The sequence below is a fragment of the Oryzias latipes genome, chromosome 1 (assembly GCF_053564925.1).
Source record: "Oryzias latipes strain Hd-rR chromosome 1, Olatipes_Hd-rR_3.1".
Lineage (NCBI taxonomy): Eukaryota > Metazoa > Chordata > Actinopteri > Beloniformes > Adrianichthyidae > Oryzias > Oryzias latipes.
The window spans coordinates 20,082,615-20,102,607 of NC_136237.1; the positions used below are offsets into that span (position 1 = coordinate 20,082,615).

At 39.4% G+C, this 19,993-nt stretch overlaps 3 protein-coding genes across 6 annotated transcripts in view; 1 reads left to right on the forward strand and 2 right to left on the reverse strand.

The window, feature by feature from the left end:
- The window catches only part of LOC101160713 (voltage-dependent T-type calcium channel subunit alpha-1H), a 76,537-nt gene extending 70,807 nt beyond the window's left edge, over positions 1-5,730 (forward strand). For 3 of the 4 annotated variants that reach the window (XM_078944244.1, XM_078944252.1, XM_078944256.1), the window contains 2 exons: positions 337-896; positions 1,732-5,730. In XM_078944244.1, the coding sequence (XP_078800370.1) occupies positions 337-896; positions 1,732-2,433 (1,262 nt within the window). In that variant the 3' untranslated portion in view covers positions 2,434-5,730. Of the gene's footprint in view, positions 1-336; positions 897-1,731 lie in introns of those variants that run through there. The other variant, XR_013654812.1, reaches the window with a different exon arrangement.
- A 275-nt stretch (positions 5,731-6,005) lies between these two features.
- LOC144990937 (synaptogyrin-3-like) lies at positions 6,006-13,171 on the reverse strand. The gene is made up of 4 exons (XM_078944264.1): positions 12,936-13,171; positions 10,223-10,457; positions 9,970-10,115; positions 6,006-6,887 (listed from the first exon to the last, which is right to left on the reverse strand). The coding sequence occupies exons 1-4, from the start codon at positions 13,038-13,040 to the stop codon at positions 6,660-6,662; spliced, it is 714 nt and encodes a 237-aa protein (XP_078800390.1). The 5' UTR covers positions 13,041-13,171; the 3' UTR covers positions 6,006-6,659.
- A 608-nt stretch (positions 13,172-13,779) lies between these two features.
- On the reverse strand, positions 13,780-19,281 carry LOC144990936 (protein disulfide-isomerase-like). The gene is made up of 11 exons (XM_078944259.1): positions 18,999-19,281; positions 18,697-18,897; positions 17,993-18,117; positions 17,779-17,916; positions 17,340-17,447; positions 16,960-17,085; positions 16,530-16,727; positions 16,323-16,443; positions 15,893-16,074; positions 14,596-14,685; positions 13,780-14,503 (listed from the first exon to the last, which is right to left on the reverse strand). Exons 1-11 carry the CDS (start codon positions 19,177-19,179, stop codon positions 14,426-14,428), a joined length of 1,548 nt encoding a protein of 515 aa, XP_078800385.1. The 5' UTR covers positions 19,180-19,281; the 3' UTR covers positions 13,780-14,425.
- Positions 19,282-19,993: the final 712 nt, after the last annotated feature.

Here is a 19,993-nt window from a genome sequence, read left to right on the forward strand (position 1 = left end):
AAGGCCTTTGATGTGCCCTCTCAATATTGAAGATTATAGGTTTATTTCCAGATGGGCTCTTTCTTAAATCTGTGGAGATTTTCCAGTATCTCTGAATGCTTTGTTCAGTATGGGTTTTCATTTCATTTTAACAATTCTATGAACGATCTTAGGATAGATTTTATTTTACGATTTAAAGATTATCTTTAAAGATAAAGCTTTACTGAGCATTTGAGGTAAGGTCATGTACGTTCAATCATTCTACTGGAATGTTCCTGTAATTGCTTTCAGGAATGTCAAAGTATTGTTCTTAAATCAATATTTTAGAGGTTTGTAATGAAATTTGACTTTTTGCAGGCTCTGTATCATCTCTGGGCTCCAGTGGAGGAAGCTCTCTGTTGCAGGTTCCAGGAGCTCTTCCCACCATCAGCCACGCTTCACTGGGCTCTGGGCGCAGCTCGAGACCAATGATCTGCCTCAGCACGGCCCAAAGCTTTGAGCGACACTCCATGCACAGGCTCAGTCCTGCCGACAGCATTGAGGGACACAAGTGTAGTCCAGCTCACAGAGTCAGAACGTACAGACTGAACTCAGCACACAGTATAGACGGATACAAGTTCAGCCCGGCCCGACAAATGAACAGACACAGACTCAGCTCTGCTCACAGCATGGATGGATACAGACTCAATCCAGACCAGAACAACGATAGGCCGAGGCTCTTGTCCAGCCACAGCATAGACAGACACCCGTCTCTCAGGCTCAGTCCAACAGAATTTGGCAGCAGGCGCCCCTCTTTCTGGCTCAGCCCTGAAGACAGTCTTGACAGGAACAAGCTCAGTCCCTCCTATGTTCCAGATAGTTCTGTCCTGAAAAGAACTGGGTCCTACCGCACTGCAAACAGACGTTTACAAAGACAGGTGTGTTCTCCTCCATTACCTTCTTTGCTTTAGTGCTGTTCAGTTGTGCATCGTTACATTTCTTAATTGATGTTATAATTACCCAGTAATTAAAAGATGTATTTTATTTTCCAAAATGTAACATTTATTACTTTGATTATTTTCCTTCGATACAATTTATCAATAAGGTCATTTAACATTCAACAATGGCTTTAAAAACACAGAAAAAGAAAATTACAGTCACATTTCAAGATGTTTCAAATGAATAAATGACAATTACATTTAAGGGAAAATGTCAAATAAAAATTCTATGTTGTGCTCTGGGAGGGATTCAGTGCTTTCATCCATCCACTAAATATTTAATGCTTCAGTCACTATGGTGAAGCATCATACAACTTTTAATACAACATAAATTGTTTTTTTGCTCCCATATTTTATAAATGTGTTGTTTGATGTGGAGATTCAAAAAAATTGGTCAGCAGAAAAATTTATTTCGTTTATTTATTAAGAACAAATTTACAGCTGTTATCATTTGCAAGAATGTACAAAAAGCATCACACAAAGAAACAGAGAAAAAATACAATTATGTGCAACTTTTATTTTCAAAGTTGATCTGAACCATATAGGTTTGGTATAGCCCTATTTGGCTCAGAATCTAATCCTAACAGTATTTTAATAAAGATCAACAGATAACACGTGATGTACTACTGGATACTGATCATGAAATAAGGCAACTGAAGAGAAAATCTTTTAAAATATATGAACAGGAGTAATTTCTGTTGACCTGAGGATGAGCACACAAACTGTTGCAGAACCATAAGCAGTCTTTGTATTTGTTTTTTGTGCATGTCTTTAGGCTGCTGTGCGCTCTGACTCTCTGGATCAGAGTGGATCAGCTGACAACCTGGCAGAACCTTGCCTCACTGTGCCCACAGACTCTTCCAGTCCGCCACGCCAGCATTCGCCCAGTGTCCACACGCTGGAATATACACACCCCCAGAGGGTAATCTCATGCAGGAGCCACAGCCGGAGTCACAGTGAAACCCCCGCACATGAACCCGTACCTGAGCAAGCCATCTGCGGCTCGCAGCCAGAAACGCATGCTGAAACGAGGTCTGCTGGTCCGCAGGGCTTGTCCACTTTGAAGGTCATCAGCGCTGAGTCCAGCTTATCAGCTTCGCTCTGTAGCACCAGAGTGGCCTGCACAGAGCCTGGCGCTGAGTCAAACCCGCCTCCCCTGTCTGATGATGCTGATGAGGAAGTTAGCTGCATAAATATTTCAGTTCACTCACCCGGGCTGCCTCTTTCTAGCTCCTCACACAAAAGTGGACACCTTTCCCCGAGTCCTGGAGAGTACAGAGGTTGCCTCAGTCATTCTGCATCCCCAGTTTCAGGCCAGAGCAGGAAGCAGCGGATGAGCCCGCCACCGGGGGAGGAGCCAGTCACAATGGCAACCCAGCAAACGGACACCAATGTTGAGCTGAGAAGGAGGACACTATCATTCGATGCCTCAAGCCTTTCTCCTAACCAACAGGATCAGAACTCTGTGGATGACTAAAAATCCCAGCAATGGGATTGAAAGATAAGAATGTGCTCTTAGAGCACACATAATAGAGAAGGGAGGAACAGTCCGAATATTGACCCAGACATTACACGCATGTCTGGCCAATGTGGAACAATTATTTTAAAAATAATGGTCCTGATGTCACAGGGAGCTTTTGCTCTTGGTAAGATGTTGGTAGATGTTGGCCTGTGATTCAAAACAACAACAGGGCTAACAACTAATGAACAATCATCAAGACATCTTCAGAAAACAAGAAAGAAAAAACTTGAAGTACCTAATGCTAATAGCTTTTCCATCTATGTAGCAACCAGATCCAACCCTGCTTCACTTCAAAAATGACAATTATACAGACTCAGAGAGCCACCAGCCTGGGCAGGTATACATTTTCCCAAAAACCTCTGTTTTTAATTACGTCTCTATCATCCAATCATCTTTTGATCTATTGTAAAAGCGTTGCCAGTTGTCTATTGTGATTATGCAGTTTTCAGACAAAATCATAAAACCTGTGTCGTTTTCCAGGACACAGTTCCTGCAGAGCAGCAGTATTTCATTAGAAATTCACCTCTGAGTTGTGGGTGGGACTGTTACCTTGGAGTAACCTAACATTACTGGTGCATCAAAAATGGTGAGCAATATTGGAGCTATTCACCTGTACAGTTTTGAGCCAGATAGCAGCTCAGACGAGGAAAACAAATAGATCTACATGGATCTATTTGTCTGCAAGTGGATGCATCAAAATGGAGCAGAGCAGAGCGCTTGTAAAACACCCTTTGTATTTTCCATGTCACAAATAAACTCTTTTTCAAGAATAAAGAATAAAGAAATAGTCAGAAATGTAATTCCAAGCTTAATTTCCTTAATAAATGTCCTCCAGTATGAGAAAAACATGTTAAAAAAATTTTAAAAACACAATTTTCATTAGAGTGGGTCTTTACGTTTTTCTTCTTAGCATGTCCATATCCTTGCCAGTAAAGCTTTCCAAACATCTTTGTTTGCCTCGACACAGCTTTACAGTGAACCCAGAGAGGATGGACGCTTTAAAAATGCATAAAACATCAGCAACTGCTGATGTTTATTAACCGCTCATGGTTTCTTTAAATGAACCTGACAGAGAATAGATCGGATTGATATATTGCAGCCATGAAAGCTTTGTGATCTTTCTGTTTACTTTACCAACAAACCATGCCGGATTCTGTCTGGTCTTTGAAGCTCAGCAGAATTGGATCTGGTTGCTGCTCAGATGGAAGACCAATTAGGAATACCAGCTGAGGCTAATGTAATTTTCTTGTTAGATATATATATTTTTAATGTTGTCATTTTAGATCCCAGGTCGACACCTGACTGACATCTTCTTGCGATGTTGTGACAATTATTTTATCAAATATCTGACAGACGTCAGCCAGACCTACAGATGAAGCTGTCTTGTCTCACCTGTCACCCTGTCCTCACAAGATTCTTACAGGGTGTCAGAGCAGAAATCTGAAACGGTGTGGATGAGTGTGTTTGTATCTAAAGACCACTTTGTGCTGTTTCACACGAGATGCACACAAGAAGAAGTTTTCTTCTAATAGAACCATAGCTTTAGTTCAGACATAGTAGCCACATCCCAGCATCTATAGTTAACTGAGTGTTTACCTTCCTCTACTCTTCTCTTTGCTTTTTTTATTTTCACTTATCCTTTTCCTGTTTTCCAATTGCAGGTCTAATCAATTCATTTTGCACTGCAGGTACAGCACAGACCAAGTTATTTACTGAGCAGGGCGTCTTCTTAAACTGACTTAAATGATGCATATTTACTCTTTTAATTGTTTTCCTGATCATCCAGGTAAACTTTAGGTTGGGAGACAGAAAACGGTCACCCATTCAGACCGAGAGGTTTGAGCTGAAACCTCCTCTATAGTTGCTGATGTATTATTGTACTTTAGCTAAACAGGTTTTTTCACCAACCTCCCCCTTCCTCAGTCTAGAGAATTTATTTATTTGTTTTCCTTTTTTTCTGCTAAAAGAAAGGTTTGTGTTAAAAAATTATTTTTCTTGAAATAATCTTTGCAATACTTAACAATGCTGAGGAATTGCGTATTTAGGAAGGCTCTGTCTTAATTAATTCAGGCTTTTATTTTGTCCCTCTGGATGTTGTTTAATTGTTCACTGATTGCAACACTTTGTCTTATCGGTTTTTCTTTTTTTTTTTTTGGTCGGAGTTCTTCCACACCAAGACCTACCCATCCTCGACTGTCTACAAAGAAAAAAATCCCCTTTGCTCTTTTAAACTTCCAGTTAAGATCATGTAGTGTGACCTGAACTTAAGTGGTTTCTACCTCACTTTTTTTTTTCTTTCTCCCACCCATTTGTAAGTTCAGTCAACTGAATCCCCGCCCATTCCTTTTTCTCTGTCACCGGGTACGGTCGAATAGTCAAACAAATTATCTCCTACTATTTTTCTTTCTCCAGCTCTTATTCTTGACCTTGTTAAGAAATGTCACGAGGTTAAGAAAAGATGACATAAGTCATTCATAAAGACATGCAAAAAGACTTGCTAGAAGAGAATACAATATGTTCCACAGAAAATCTAACATTTACTTGCTCAATATGCATCCATGAGGTTGTTTCAAGGATGGTGCTCAGCAGAATTTAACACACTGCATTTATGAAAAAAAGATGGAATGAGAAAAACAAAAGGAAAGAGGTTTTAAACACATTCATCCAACAAAATAATTATGGAACTGAATCATCTCCTTTTATACAAAATGGTCCAGTGTTTCCTATGCTAAAAGATAGAAAATAAGTAATTAAAAAGCCTTTAGCTTTTCCTTTTATTTCACTCATTTGAGAATGGTATTCAGCTATTCGACCGCACTCTTTGTATTCTCAGGGTAGAAATAGATTAGACCCAGTTTAAGTTTGAAGCATGCAGCCAGAGCTCTGTGGAGTTAGAGGGCCCCCTTCTGTCTGAACTCAGAGCTGGCACCTTTTAGGACCAGGTTTTTCTTTAAGTTACAGAGAATTAAAGTGCTTGAGAGCAGACGGAGCCAGAGGTTCAGAAGGGCTCGTGCTGGCTATAAAAGTGTATAAAGTAAAAACTTTGTAGAAAAAGGTTAAGAATATATTTTATTAAAAATTACGGGATTGATACTGAGGGCTAAGAAGGAATTTATACAGTATTGAATGTCAGCTGTCTGAGGGACAGTTGCTGAGATCACTGTTACAGGATGTGATCATGGTCCAGAGGTTTGTAATGTTTAACGTTACTGCAGATTCATGGAAATAAAACCACTTCCTGTCTGACTTTCATTTGACTCTTTATTTTTATCCTGTTGTTATTTTTCTTTTTGGTTAAGGTTACTGATTTACTGATTTGACTGATTTTACTGATTTGAATCCAACATGTCTTTTCAGCTCCCATCGGCGGCTGGCTTCTGCTAATAAATTCAACATTAATTTCGGGCTGCCAGCAGATGTTGATTAAATTTCTCGCCACTATGTTAGGTTATGATCCTCATACTCAAGTTTCTTAGATGGAAGGAAACAAATCAATTTAGAAAAAAAGTGATGTGAACAAATACAAAAGCTGGTGGAAAGATTTTATTGTCTTTTTCCTGCTTGCTTCAACATATCACAATAAAATATTTAATCACATGAATATTTCACACCAAAACTTTGTACAAGCCAGAATGCATTAAGCAGTCCTGCTATTTATGCTACTGCCAAGAAAACGTAACATTTTCTGAAATATTTGACCCCCTCTTTACGTTGCTCAAAATCTATTGGCCAAACTTATTAAATTTTAGCCAATGGTAGGCCAGGAATCTCCTAAGGCAGTCTTTGATTGGTCAGAGCGACTGCAGAGAGAAGCAGATGGAATGCTTCCACATTTCTTCAACCGTGTCTCGTCAGTATGCAGATGGAGCGCCATCGCGGATCTACATCGTTGTTAGCCTGTACTTCACTAAATGAGTGTGCAGTGTGTGCGTCTGTGTGTTTCCAGATGTGTGTGTGTAGCTGTTACTGGTGGTGGGTAAGAATACAGCTGCGTGCATCGAGTGAACAGAGGACACTAGTCTTGACAAAGAGGGTTACGACTAACTACTCCGTCAGCAGTTACCATGGTAACAGTAAATCTAACATCCTGTCAAGCCCCAGAGAGGATGGAAGTTGCCTGTGCCTGCGTCGTGAGTGAACTCAATCAGCTCACACCCCTCGTGCTTTTTCCAAGCTCCTCTCTAGAAGGCGGGAGCCATGGGTCTTTGTTGTGTGAGTTTCTGTGGGTCCAGGGTTTCAGTGAAGGGTGGGGCTTGATAAGGATTGGTGGTTACTATGGTGGTGCCGTTGGGGATAGGATACGGTGTCGCTCGAACATTGCGTGGGTATGGTTCCAGATGCTGCCAAGTGAACAAGTTTGTGTTGCTGCCAGTTAAGTAGCGTCGAAGGGCACTCAAGGTCAGCACAGCCTGTTTAAAACACACACATCGAGGAAATATGACCTATGCTCCATAGACAGGAAGTAAGTCATCTGTGATTATTATGCATATCATGAGGATTAGAGCAAACATTTTAACATTAGGAAACAAACACTTTCCCCCTGGACTTTAAAAATATTTTTACAATGGAACAACATAAACAGAAATTCAGTACTTGTTAAAAAGTAGAGGTCAAGACATCCCAATGTGATCCTAATATCAAAAAGGTTTCTGTAAATCTCCAAATAAGTACAAAATCTCATTTGTATGAATGACACTGCAGAGTTTAAGAAGCATCTTCAACCCATAATGAATGAGAGTGAGAAACTTTTTTGTTCTGTATTTAAACCTGCTTAAAATGTCCGATATGTAACTAGAGCCAAAGCACTATGGAGCCCCAAATTGTTCATAATTAAAAAATTTCATATGGCCTTGTGCAATCACACAATCAACCAATACATCTCTCATAAATATATAAAAAAGATCATAAAATTGTGAAAAACCTGCACATAGATTTTAAATTAGCCATTATATACTTAAATATATTTATTTTGCTTTAAAAGCCTGTTCATTTTTGTAACCCTTGTGCTATCCTAGGCACTTTAACATTGGGAGTTGGGTCATCTAGACCCACTAGACAGTGCGCTGAACCTTTTTTCTTCAATGATTTGTGATCTTCACTGGTGTCCGTGGATTACATGAAATCTTTCCACCTTTATCCACCTTTGTCATGGTAGGGAGAAGATGTCAATGCAAGGGTGGGGTAATCTAAGATAGCACAAGGGTTAATCCTGCTAAATCTGGCACTGTTCAGAGTTGTGCTCTTTTTTTGGTTACGGTAGAACAGGGCTGGGATTATATAAATTTGCTTCCTTCCACTCCATTTCAAGCAATAATTTATTTTATGTCTAACAATCCTAAGTTTGATTTGTCATTGTATGAATGTATAACTGATGATTGTATTGTTTTTGTGCATTATTCTTATTTGATAGCTTGAAATAAACCATTTCAAATCAAAAATCAAAATCAAATTGTAAGGGTGGGGTCATAGGATGGCACAAGGGTTAAACAGTATTTTAAAATATTCATTTTAAATCATGTTGAATATTGAATATTCTATGGCTTTAATTAGAAATTCAAAATCAATAGTTTCCAAAGTAGCTTTGTTTTTATTTCACATTGCTGTTTTTGAGAATTACTTATTTATTTAATAATGAGCTTTTTCAGCAGAATGAGTCTGTCTATCAAATGCAAGGTGGAGACACTTTTAATATTGGCTACTCCTTTACTCAGACTGCTTGAGCAAACGTGACGGCCCAACTCACACCCGTCAACAACAGGTGGAAGAATGAAGCTCAACTTAATTCTAAAAAACAACATGAAATAAAAACAAGGCTACTTTGGAAACTATTGATTTTGAAATCCAAGTTTCTATAAAAAAGCCATAGTATTATAATAATATTCATCATGATTTAAAATAAATATTTTAAAATTCTGTTTTAAAATAATGAGCAGGTTTGTAAAACAAAATAAAACATATTTAATAATACAATGGCTAATTTAAAATCTGTGAGCAGGTTTTCACAATTTCATGATCTTTTTATTTATTTATGAGAGATGTATTGGTTGATTGTGTGATTGCACAAGGTCATATTTAATTTCTTAACTATGAACAATTTGGGGCTCCATAGCAGCACAATGGTCGGTCAAAAATATTTAAACAAAGTGATTTTTAATGGCATGTTCCTTCCAGAACTCTGCATTAGTTTAAATCTAACCACAAATATATATTTTTTTTTGAGTGGCAAACGCAAGTAATGTTTACTTCTGACATGTAACATATGCAGTGGATCTAAGCTGCTTCATGGAAATCCCTGGAAATCTTACTTTAACCCTTGTGCTATCTTAGATGACCCCACCCTTACTTTGACATGGGTTAGGGTTAACACATTAGTGTGGGCTTTAACCCTTGTGCTATCCTAGGTACTTTAACATTGGGAGTTGGGTCATCTAGACCCACTAGACAGTGCGCTGAACCTTTTTTCTTCAATGATTTGTGATCTTCACTGGTGTCCATGATTACATGAAATCTTTCCACCTTTATCCACCTTTGTCATGGTAGGGAGAACACGTCAATGTAAGGGTGGGGTCATCTAAGATAGCACAAGGGTTAATATAGTCAACAATGCCTACGACATACATTTCTACTAAAATAATCCTCTTGAAGTAATGCTCCATGTCCTCCATTTATCTTACCCACGGAGTTTTTCTATAAGTAATAGCTGTAAATCTTTGCTAAGCAGAAAGAAAACAGTGAAAATGACCCAATGTCTTTGAGAAAAATACAGCTTCCAAGCAATTTGTGAAAAAAGGTTGGCTTTAAAAGCCTTTGAATCTTCCCTCTGCTGTTTGCAGTTGATATAGTCCTATTGAGTTCTTTAAACCACTCATTTTAACTCTTGTAAACGTTTCAAGACTGAGGGCATTGTTGCTTGAATAAGATGGAATGCCCCCACCTGCCAGAGTAGAACTTTTCCCTTTCTAATCAAGAAAGAGAAGCATAGAGCGTGGCATTAACCAAATAACTAGTGAGTTGTCCTCAGTATTGTGGACTTTGCACCACTGGTGAATAGAGTCGAGACAAAGATCTTTATTTACCTATATTTACTCTATAGAGCTTTCTGATATTTGGCATGAATGCTGCCAAGATGCCTCCCTAGGGAAGAACATGTCTACTCGGGACACTTTGCTGCAGACCCGGACACAGTGGAGAGATGATATCTCTCAAGTGGTCTTAAAACATCTCAATATTGTTATTGCTGGGGGGAGAGAGACCTGGGCATCTTTTCCTGTCACCTGTCACCTAGGAAAACAAAATGTGATGGATGGATAATGGATCAGATAACTATCTGATCTGACTTTAGTGTGCCATTTAAAGTCTGTTCCTTCAAACACAAAGCTGCAGAAAAATGAACAAAAGGGAACACAGCGACCAAACAGACTGGTAAATATGACAACACGTGTGTGATGACCCAACAAACCCAAACAACTGTCAATAAAATCAGGTACAGACCCATGTAAGGATGGAGAAGAAGCAGAAAGCGATGGTGGCTCTGGCGGCGTCCGAACCCTGATCCAATGGCAGCTGATCTGGAGAGGTCGCCTGCCACTGATTCGCCAGAAAACAGAAGCCAACAAACCACAGAAAGCTGGCCAGACCTGCAGCAGGGAGAGCACGTTTGAATCTTTTCAACCACCATTCATTGTTCATATTTGAAGGACATAGTGGAGCTTTCTCACTTCTATGCCCCTTCGTGCCAAATTACCAGAGAATATAAGGTCCAGCAGAACGGCACGCTTTCTGTCCTTTATGTTGCTCATGGAAGGAAAGTAAAAGTCCAGGACCAGGAAGCAGAGGCTGCCAAGGAAGCAGCCCACACCCAGCGTGAGTCCATAGTTACAGGCATCAGCGTTGTTATTAAAGACGCAGAGCAAACGCTCACTCCCAATGTTGATGTAGCCTTCGTTGACAATGCAGCTGAACACCACTATGGAGAAGACCTGTAAGAATGGATGGTCCTTTATGAAAAAAATCACTGTGTGAATCAATCAGACATACCACCATAGACAACAATGAGTGTGCATACGTGTGAACTGTCTTGTTTCACCTCATCAAGACCTGTCCTGGTTTAACCATCACACCTATCCGATCTTAGTGGTTACAGAGTCCTGGTTAGGTGCAAGGCTAAGGTAGGAGTACGGGTTAGGTTTGGGTTGGGGTCAGACACAAACTGGTAATGGTTGAGGTCAGGTTTGGGTTTTGGAAACAGTAAAAAGAGACAAAAATAGAGATAAAGGAATAGTCATTCACTTTGTGTCATTATGTAAGTCCTCTAAAGGAATATTCCATTTTTTTGTTTAAATTAACTTGAATTATTTATCTTAAAGTGTCAAACACTGAAAGCCACTCCGATTACCTTTTGACCTATTTTCAAAGCCTTCCCAGTGCTCTTGTAATTATGATTTTGCCTTTTTTTTAACTGTCTTTTCTTTAGGATATAGCAGAGCAGCAGGAGTTCATTAGAAATTTACCTCTGAGTTTTAGGCAAGACCATAAGCACAGAGCAACATCTCCCATCACCAATAACTGAGATATCTGTTAACACGCTCTCCTGCTAGCGCACAGCCCCTCACACCTCCAACCTAACATTATCAGTGCAAACAAAATGGTGAGCCATATCGGAGCTAACCAGCCGTACAGTTTTGATCCGGATGCCAGCTTAAACAAGGACACTGAAGACGCTCATGGATCTGTTCATCTACAAGTGGAGGCATCAGAATGGAGTGGAGCAGGACACTTCCTGCTCGCCGACTGTAGCAGCTGCGTCAAAGCTACAAGCTTTTCCAGCTTGCAGTTTTTCATCTGCTCCTGATTCACAGTGATTTGGACAAAGAAATACTTAGAAATGCAATTGTAAGAATAATTGTATTTATTTTATCTGCTCTGCATCATTAGAGTAAATGCCACAAGAACTTGATAAAAACACCAAAAGCACCATTTTTTATCAGATCGGGTCTTCAAAGGGTGACTAGAATTGACAAGTCAAATAAAATATTGATAACATACTGATGGAAAAACAATTAGTGCAGAACTTTTTCCCGAAATATTCCAACCAGGGTTGAGATATTCATTACACAAACAATTTAAACTCTATTATTTTGTAACAATTGACCATCTTTCCAACCACATATTCAACGAAAGCTTTAATTGTATGAGGTCACTGGTGAAGACAGCCACTAAGTTTCTGACAGTGCAGTACTGTCACTGATCAGATGCTTCAATAAAGACTTAAAGACTCAATCCAATAAAAAAAGTGTGTTCAGTGATTTTATCATGTGGCATTTTTCTCATGATGGAGAACATTCTAAAGAAAATTGAGATTAAAATTGCATTTTTGAGTATTTCTTTGTCCAAATTGTTGTGAATCAGGAGCAGAGGAAAATATGCCGTTTGAAAAAGCTTGTAGCTGTGATGTAGAAACTACTGTCGGCAGGCCAGAAACTCCCTGCGTAATCCAATGCATCCACTTCCTTGTCAGAGCTATCTGGATCAAAACTGTTTGGCTGGATAGCTTCAATATTGATTGCCATTGATTGCCATTAACAGTAATGTTAGCCTGGAGATGTGAGGGGCGTTAAGCTAGCAGGAGAACATGTAAACAAAGGGATGATGAGAAATGAGGGCAGGCTTACTCCACTCCAGTAGTCCCGCCCACAGCTCAGAGGTGAATTTCTAATGAACTCTGCAGAAACTTTATGTCCTAGAAAAACAACAAAGGTTTTTGGATAAGATGACTGGAAACGTCTTACAATAGATCAGAAGATGATCAGAGTAAATGATTTGTTGCACGAATCTGTGTGGTAACACCTCAAAAGGAACAGTCATCTGAATACACTTACAAAAACATGCTTCACTCTTCTGTAATATTTGTCACACGCCACAAAAACTGTGGATAAAATTGTTTCTCATTATTATTTTTTTAAAACTGACATTTTTTTTTAAACTGCTGGAGCCTCATTCACTATAGTGTCTCAGTATTGGTTTAGGTTTAAAATCTTTAATTTTTTTTTGGTGTTTCTTCATTCTAACATGTTGCTTCCCTTTTATAAAACGACTCTTTTCCCCCCAACAACTATCAAACAGAAGTGATGAGACCCAAATGATGATAGTTGATACTTCTTTTACTGTGAAGTGGCTCCCAGCAGTCTACTTGGCAGGTTTTAAAAACCCGCCTCTAATTAACTATCGAGACAAAATGGGGCTCCCTACAGAGGCATGTGGAGGCAGCTGAAAATCACGTTCTCTGTTCTTCTTTGGACAAAGATTATTCATCAAAAAATGTATCTGTATAAACAAGTTATTAACGCGGTCTTAAAGCAATATAGATGCTAAAAACGCGGGGTGCGTGCAGACAAAGGGAGGATGCAGACAGGCCGTCCGCTCAGTCTGAGAGCCAGCATACTGCAGAGAAGGCTTACCCACGACAGCAGTCTGAAGATGGTGCGGGGATGCGTGAAGAACGCAACCGGGTCAAAACTGACGCTCCCGGCTTTCCTGGCGCCGTACGCGCCCGCAGCTTCCATCCCTCCGGCTTTGTGCAGGATGATGGTCGCCCACAGACCGAGAGGAGTCGAGGGGAGAGCAGCGCGGAGCGTTGGCGTCTCCTCCAGCCTCCGTGTGAAGTCACACCGCGTCACAGGAGCGCATCAGCAGCTGCAGCAACGCGCTGCTTTCTGACGCTTTGCCTCTGGCTGGCCTATTCCATTTATATCCACAATCTAAAAAAAACATCTAGCCTTTATCATTTTTTTCTTTTATTAAAAAACATACCAGATTTCCTGCTGCAAACTTTCAAAACCCATTTGATTAGAGCATTAGAGCAACGTCATAAAGATGGAAAGGCCAAAAAAAAAGTCATTTGAACATGAGTGATGTCTTTACATACATTAATATATAAGTCCAAATAGGGGGAAATTACCAAAATAGATCTATGTTTGGAACAAGTGTTTATGAATTAAAAATAAATGGTGCCTGATCTATTGCAGTAAAGTTCTGCAGTAACAACGGTTCTTTATTTCAGTCTATGGAATTTCACACAGGATAAATCCCAAGATTCCCAAAGATGGGATTCTGATTTTATTTCCAGAAGTGGGAATGGTCAAAAGTATGGAAACAGATAAAGTCTGCACTGAGAAAAGGAGCTTTTTAGAGATACAGAAAAGGACAAATGCTTCTTCAGATTCTCCTCTAAACAGAAATTGTCATGTGCGGGGGTGGCTTGAGAGCCGGTAGGACCCAGAATGCAGAGGCGGGGGCACACGGTTCAAGGGCAAGGGGTTTAATGCGAACAAACAAAAGACGCTGCAGAGCAGGATGACAAAAACAAAACAAAACTCACTGTGGCGTGGCGAGGGACAAGAAACGAGGAACATGGCATGCCATGAACACCAGACAGGGATAATGGACCAACACAGGAGGAAGGCAGAGACAAGACTTATATACAGACAGGGCAGACAAGACACAGGTGAACACGATCAGGACAGATGGGGACCAAAGGAAGTAAAACTCAAGACATGACAAGACAGGAAACCTTTCAAAATAAAACAGGAACCAGAACCAAACAAGACAGGACAAGAACTAAAGCGAAAAACAAGACACAACAAACTGAAACCATGACAGAAATGTTGCAATGAAAAATATGGCATCACTATCTGGTCAGCCAATGGTAGCTCTACAGTGTCAGTAACACTACATCACATGTAGGGAACTGCTTTCTTGAATTTCTGATGGAAAATAACAACACCCCACTTTTTGAAGACATTTGTTTTTTTAAAAAACGTTTGTATTTAATCAGATTAAACAGACATTTAAAATTTTAGTTAAATTAATTATGCAGAAATGAAAAAATTAAGTCATGTGATATATACACACGTACACAAATCAAAGCAGAGCTGTTTCAGTCTTTGTATCAAAGCTCATCCTTAGTTTCTTTGCCTTTTGTTGTGTCTTCTTGGGCCTCCATGTATTTCTTTCTTTCTTCATCCTCCTAGAAACCCAACAGAAAGGGATCTCTTAATGCCAGCCTTCAAACTCACAGCCACACAAAGCATTTGCTGACACATGAAAAAGATGATTCACCTTTACTCTGTACTTTTTGGCCTTCTCCATCTCTTTATCGACAAATCGAACAAGATCCTTCAGTTTCCTTTTTCCTCTGTAAATCACCATCTGAGAGAGAGGACATATGATGGAGATCCGTGAGGTCAAGAGAGCTATGTTCTACAAATGTGATCAGATTTAAAAATACAGTAAGTGAAAGCAACACAAATGTTATTTATGTTACATATTTATATGTGACACTGAAAGAAAATATCAGCGTTAAATTTGTTTTCATGGAAATCCATTTTCCACACAAGGCTATGGACTAGTGAGTGAGATTTGTTTTATTGAAGTCAGAATTTCCTCCGTTTTTCATTCATCAAATGCTTGCATCATGTTGAGCTTCCACCCAACCTATGACAGCTGAAAGCTTTTTGCCCAAGAACGCAAAACCAAATTCATTTTATAATGAACAGTTTGTTGCAAGAGCAATCATTATTATCCTGTATTTGCAGCCACAGCACACAAAAATGTTGCCATGATGAGCAATTAGAAATATCTCCGAGACTATTATGTAAACACAAGTTTGTTGATGTTGTGCAGCAGCTAACAGGCTTCATGTGTGACTCCCTAAATATTGTCCTACAAAAAATGGAACAGTAGCATTTATATTGAAATTAGAATCTAACTCAGTTTTCTGTTTTAAGATACTTTTTTCTCCAAAATATAAATGTTAGACTCCATCAATTTGCAAATCTCTTTAAAGACCCACTCTGATGAAAATTGTGTTTTTAAAATATTTTTGTGGTATTTTTCACATGATGGAGGAGAATTAAGCTTGTGGAGATGCTGTTATGGCAAGTCACAAGCTCCCTGCTCCCTGCTCCGCTCCATTCTGATGCGTCGCATGTGGATGACTAGATCCATGTACGTCTTTATTTTCTCGTCTAAGTTGACATCTTGCTCAGAACTGTACAAATGGATAGTTTCAACATTGCTTGCCATTTTTGCTGCCATGGTAATGTTTGGTTGGGGTTGTAAGGGGCTGTAAGCTAGCGGGAGAGAATGTAAACAGATGATGGGAAGCAGGGTCAGGCTTACTCCATGCCAACCGGACCACTCACAACTCAGAGGTGAATTTCTAATGAACTATTGCTGCTCCTAAGAAACTATGTCCTAGAAAACAACACATTTTTTGATTCGGGGTAAAAACTGCAAAAATATTGGTTAATTGACCTCTGGGAACACTTTAAAAAAATGTAAAAGATGATTGGAGTTTGACTTTAACTCTTCTGGAGAATAGTGTTTGCTCTTATCTATGATTATTGCGTCCTACCCTCTCTGTATACAGAGCAGGAAACAGGCAGAGGGAAGGGTAGGCTCCCTGTGTGGACAAGTTGATGTCATTGGCAGAAGCATCGATGCGAGCGAAGACCACATCCTCACGCTCCCTGAAAGCCTCGGCTAGCTCTTCCCACAGCGGGAACAGAGTGAGGGAGGCTTTACTGTAAGGAAGATCTGAACATAGAACAAATTATTCATTACAACACTCAACAGCAGTGCATCATTTGTAAAACTGTGCTTGTTTATGTAACAAAAAACACCTTTGATACATACAAATGATAAAAGACGCTTCACATTCTTTTTTTCTTTTCATAAAAATAAAAAGTACTTTTTCTACTTTTAAATACTGCAAAAATACAAATGTCTCCACAATTTGGTTGATCAAAAGCATGAAAACAGATATACAAGGTGTGTTCACATACAGAACAGAACAAAAACCGTCTTGTCAGGGTTAAAAGCTACTTGCTCCAGATTCATTCCCACCAGCTCTTTCACAGGCTTTTGGTCCCAGCCTTCAGGAATCGGCTCACTCTGCATCTTGGGCTGTTTTAGAGACACAAACAAATGAAGCTGAAAACATGTTACCATTGGTTCCCACGCATCAAGCAGGACTTGTGAGTTCTTGGTACCTTGGCCTTTCCATCCAGATAGGACTGGCAGAACTCCTGAATGACCTCTACATTCAGGGTGTCAGAGGGCAGGTGGTAGGTCACGTGATCTGTCAGGTTGACCAATCGAATGAGAGGAGCCTCAAAGTCCCGAACCCGGAAGTACTCCATAAGTCGTCCATTACGAGATTCAGCCACGTTGACCAAAACAAACAAAATCTAAAAACATCAAACACAAATTTAGTATGAAATGATCAAATATTACGAAGATATTTGATTTTACTAAACTCTGTCAAGGTATATTGATCTGAAGCACATAAGAAATAATTCACAGTGTAAGTTCCTTTAGTGAAGATAAAACCATGTTCTGTAGGATGTAGAGATGATCAATGATGTGTTTTGCTTTTGGTAAATGCTAAAGAAAGTCTTCAGGCATGAGTGTTTTGCATACCTTCATCCTAAACTTCTCTGCAGCGCTGCTGAAGGCAGAAGAAATCTCTTCAAAGTCTGCAGAACTCTTGTTGACAAAGAGGAGGGCGTGGTTTAACACAGGTGAGTTCAAGATCTGAGAGGCTGTCTGCAATAACGGAGAGGAAGGACCCTTTATTGTGTTAAACAACAAAATCATCAACTGCACCATGAAGCGCTCTAACTACTGGAGCGCTTCATGGTACATACTACTGATATAAGAAGAATTAGAAAACTAGGTTTGAATTTTTGACATTCGTGGAGAATGGATTTGTATTTTTTGATTATTTTCCCTTTTATAATAGCATTTGATGAAATTAAAATTGGTCATTTTTTTTCAATTGAAGCTTCAAACAACAGTACCTGGCCATCGTACTCAGTGACCGGATCCATCTTGTAGACAGAGATAAAGAGGACCAGCTCTTCCTTTGAAGTCTGAGGCGTCATTTTGTGAGCCTTGATGAGTTCAGACTACAACACACAAACACAGCAATAAAACAATGTTTTCTGGATAAGACTGTGAACCAAAAATTTAAGTTTTTTCAGCAGTTTAAGAATAATCAACAAAAAATTGAGTAATTGTAAAATAAAGACTTTTATAAGTTTACTGATTTGTGAAACATAGGAAAGCATTTTATGAATAAAAAATAGTTTTGAGTTAACGCTTGAACATTTTGCAAAAACTTCTTCCTGACTCACTTTTAAAATGTTTTCTACAGTCTAACTTGTTTGATATTAATATACTAAGTAAATCTTTTGACTGTCAGAGCCAGGGTTTCTGATGTTCTTGTGTTGGTCGTACTTTTTTAAGCAGTAATACAACATCTTGCGAAAGTCTGTATTTCCTGCTGACTTCCTCGTTCTGTGTCAAAGCAAAGGTGATGTCAGGAAGGTCCACTGCCGCAGCATGGAAGACCTGGACGTACGCATGGGTCAGTTCCTGCACAAAAACACACAAATGTCTAAGTCTGCGTAGGTTAGTGCAAAAATAGGAAATACGATCCGACAGTTTTTACCTTAAAGAATCCAACCACCATCAACTCCTCAGAGGCCCCAAACTGGATTAGATCAGTGATGAGGTCAGCAGCTGACCCCGATCTCCTTCTCAGCCATGTCAAGATGGAAGCTGAGCTCTGAGGATCTTCAACACAATTCAGAAAAATGGGTTACTTTCCTCCAGAAAGGCGTTCAGGGTTTAGCACCATTTCATCATCTGATAAAATGTTTCAAAAGGGCTTCCAATAGAACTCAAACTATCATAACAATCAGAGGTCTGTGATGAGAGACAGAATTGCCTTATATTGGCTTAGCCTGAAACATGTAAACACGCGTGAAAACTCCTGTCTCGGAGCACTAAACAATTTGTAAAAACTTTTTTGTTTGCCTTCATCTAGCTTTTTTGCCAGCCAAAGAGAAAAGCAGTAAGCTTTATTAAAACTGAGAATCGCTGCAGAGATTATGGAGGTCATATAAAATAACATACTAAATACTCTACATTCTGCTGTCTGTTCTTGTTAAAATACAAAAAAAAAAATGCTAAACTTTTAACCTGAAAGTTTTGCAAATCACATGTCCCACATAAAAACCCAAGTTTCTGGATCGTGTGCCTAAATATGTTGGCATGGCACAACACCCTTTTTTTTAACTATTTTTCCATTTCATTTTAAACTTTGACATCTTTGTGGATCACGCAGATTACTCTTGATGTACTCTTACACACCAGGGCAGGGTACAGGGTTGTGTATATCTCCAGAGATGTATAATCTGACCATAGGGTAGCTGGTTCCATTGAGCTCTTTAACCAAGTCTTTTTCCTGAGTCACGTCCACAACTCCCAGTTTGACCTCTGACCCCATGAGGGCTTCGGCTGCATCCTTGAATGCTGCCGTCACGCGATGAGCTTCTTTGGTAAAAGGAGTGTCTGAGAAGCACACAGAGTAAATATAAAGCTTTAAACTTGTAATTTAATCATTTGAAGCATTCAAAAGGAAAAGGAAAATGGCACAGGTCGGAGTAACTTACAGAAGTGCACCAGAAGCTGCTTGTACTTCCGCAGTGCTCTCTTGAAATGCTCCTGTTTCAGCTGTAAAACTCCATCCTCCTCTGGAAGCGTTGTGTCTCCTTGGGGTCCAGATTGTGTGTCTGAACAAACGTGCACACAAAGGCAAAATGCCATTGCACCCAATATTAGCAGATTCTTCATGGCGGATCACAGGCAGTTTGACAGCATGGACACTGAACGGACTTGGCAGGAAGGTGTGGAGGGAGAGTTGTGCAAGGATGAACTGATAAGTTTGGATCAGTGTTAAGCCTGTAATTGTAGTGCTTTTGTTATCTGCCTGCTATGCCCAACAGTCTGTTGTTGATTAACCCTCCTATCTGAGCTCTGCTGTATTCCTGCCATTGGCTGCGGCTCATGTCGAGTTACGAACGTCCTTTACCTTGGAGGGCATTTCCCAACAAGGTCAAAACAAAATGTCCAGAAAGAAAGAAAAGATGTCAAATTCATGCTCTCAGTTGATGTTAGCCAGGAAGAAAATTTTGCACCACTTTGAAAACATTAAAGAAAATGTAGAAAAGTTTTTTAAAATAAGAAAGCAATGCAAGAAACATATGTTAGCATTGCAACAGCAGTTTTTTTTACATGACAATCTACTGTTTGACAACAAACAACAGCCATTAAAGTTGATTGGAGTGGAACTTTAAACTTATTAACACACAATTTTATTAATTTTCTTTGGATTTTACATGGTGAATTATAGATTTACAAAATAAAAGCAAAGTAAAAACATTGATGCAAACAATTAAGAGAACTTAAGAAAAAAGGAGAAAGAGGAAATTATCCTACTAGTATACTGTATGGAACGCCCAATGGCATTTAGACCAGCGCAGTGATATAGACTATAGATTTAGACACATTTGTATGGAATTCATAACCTGACATGGATAAAAAAGTATTTTCTGTTCTGTCTCCCACTAAACAGAATGTGAGGACTGGCAATTTCTTTCAATAGCTT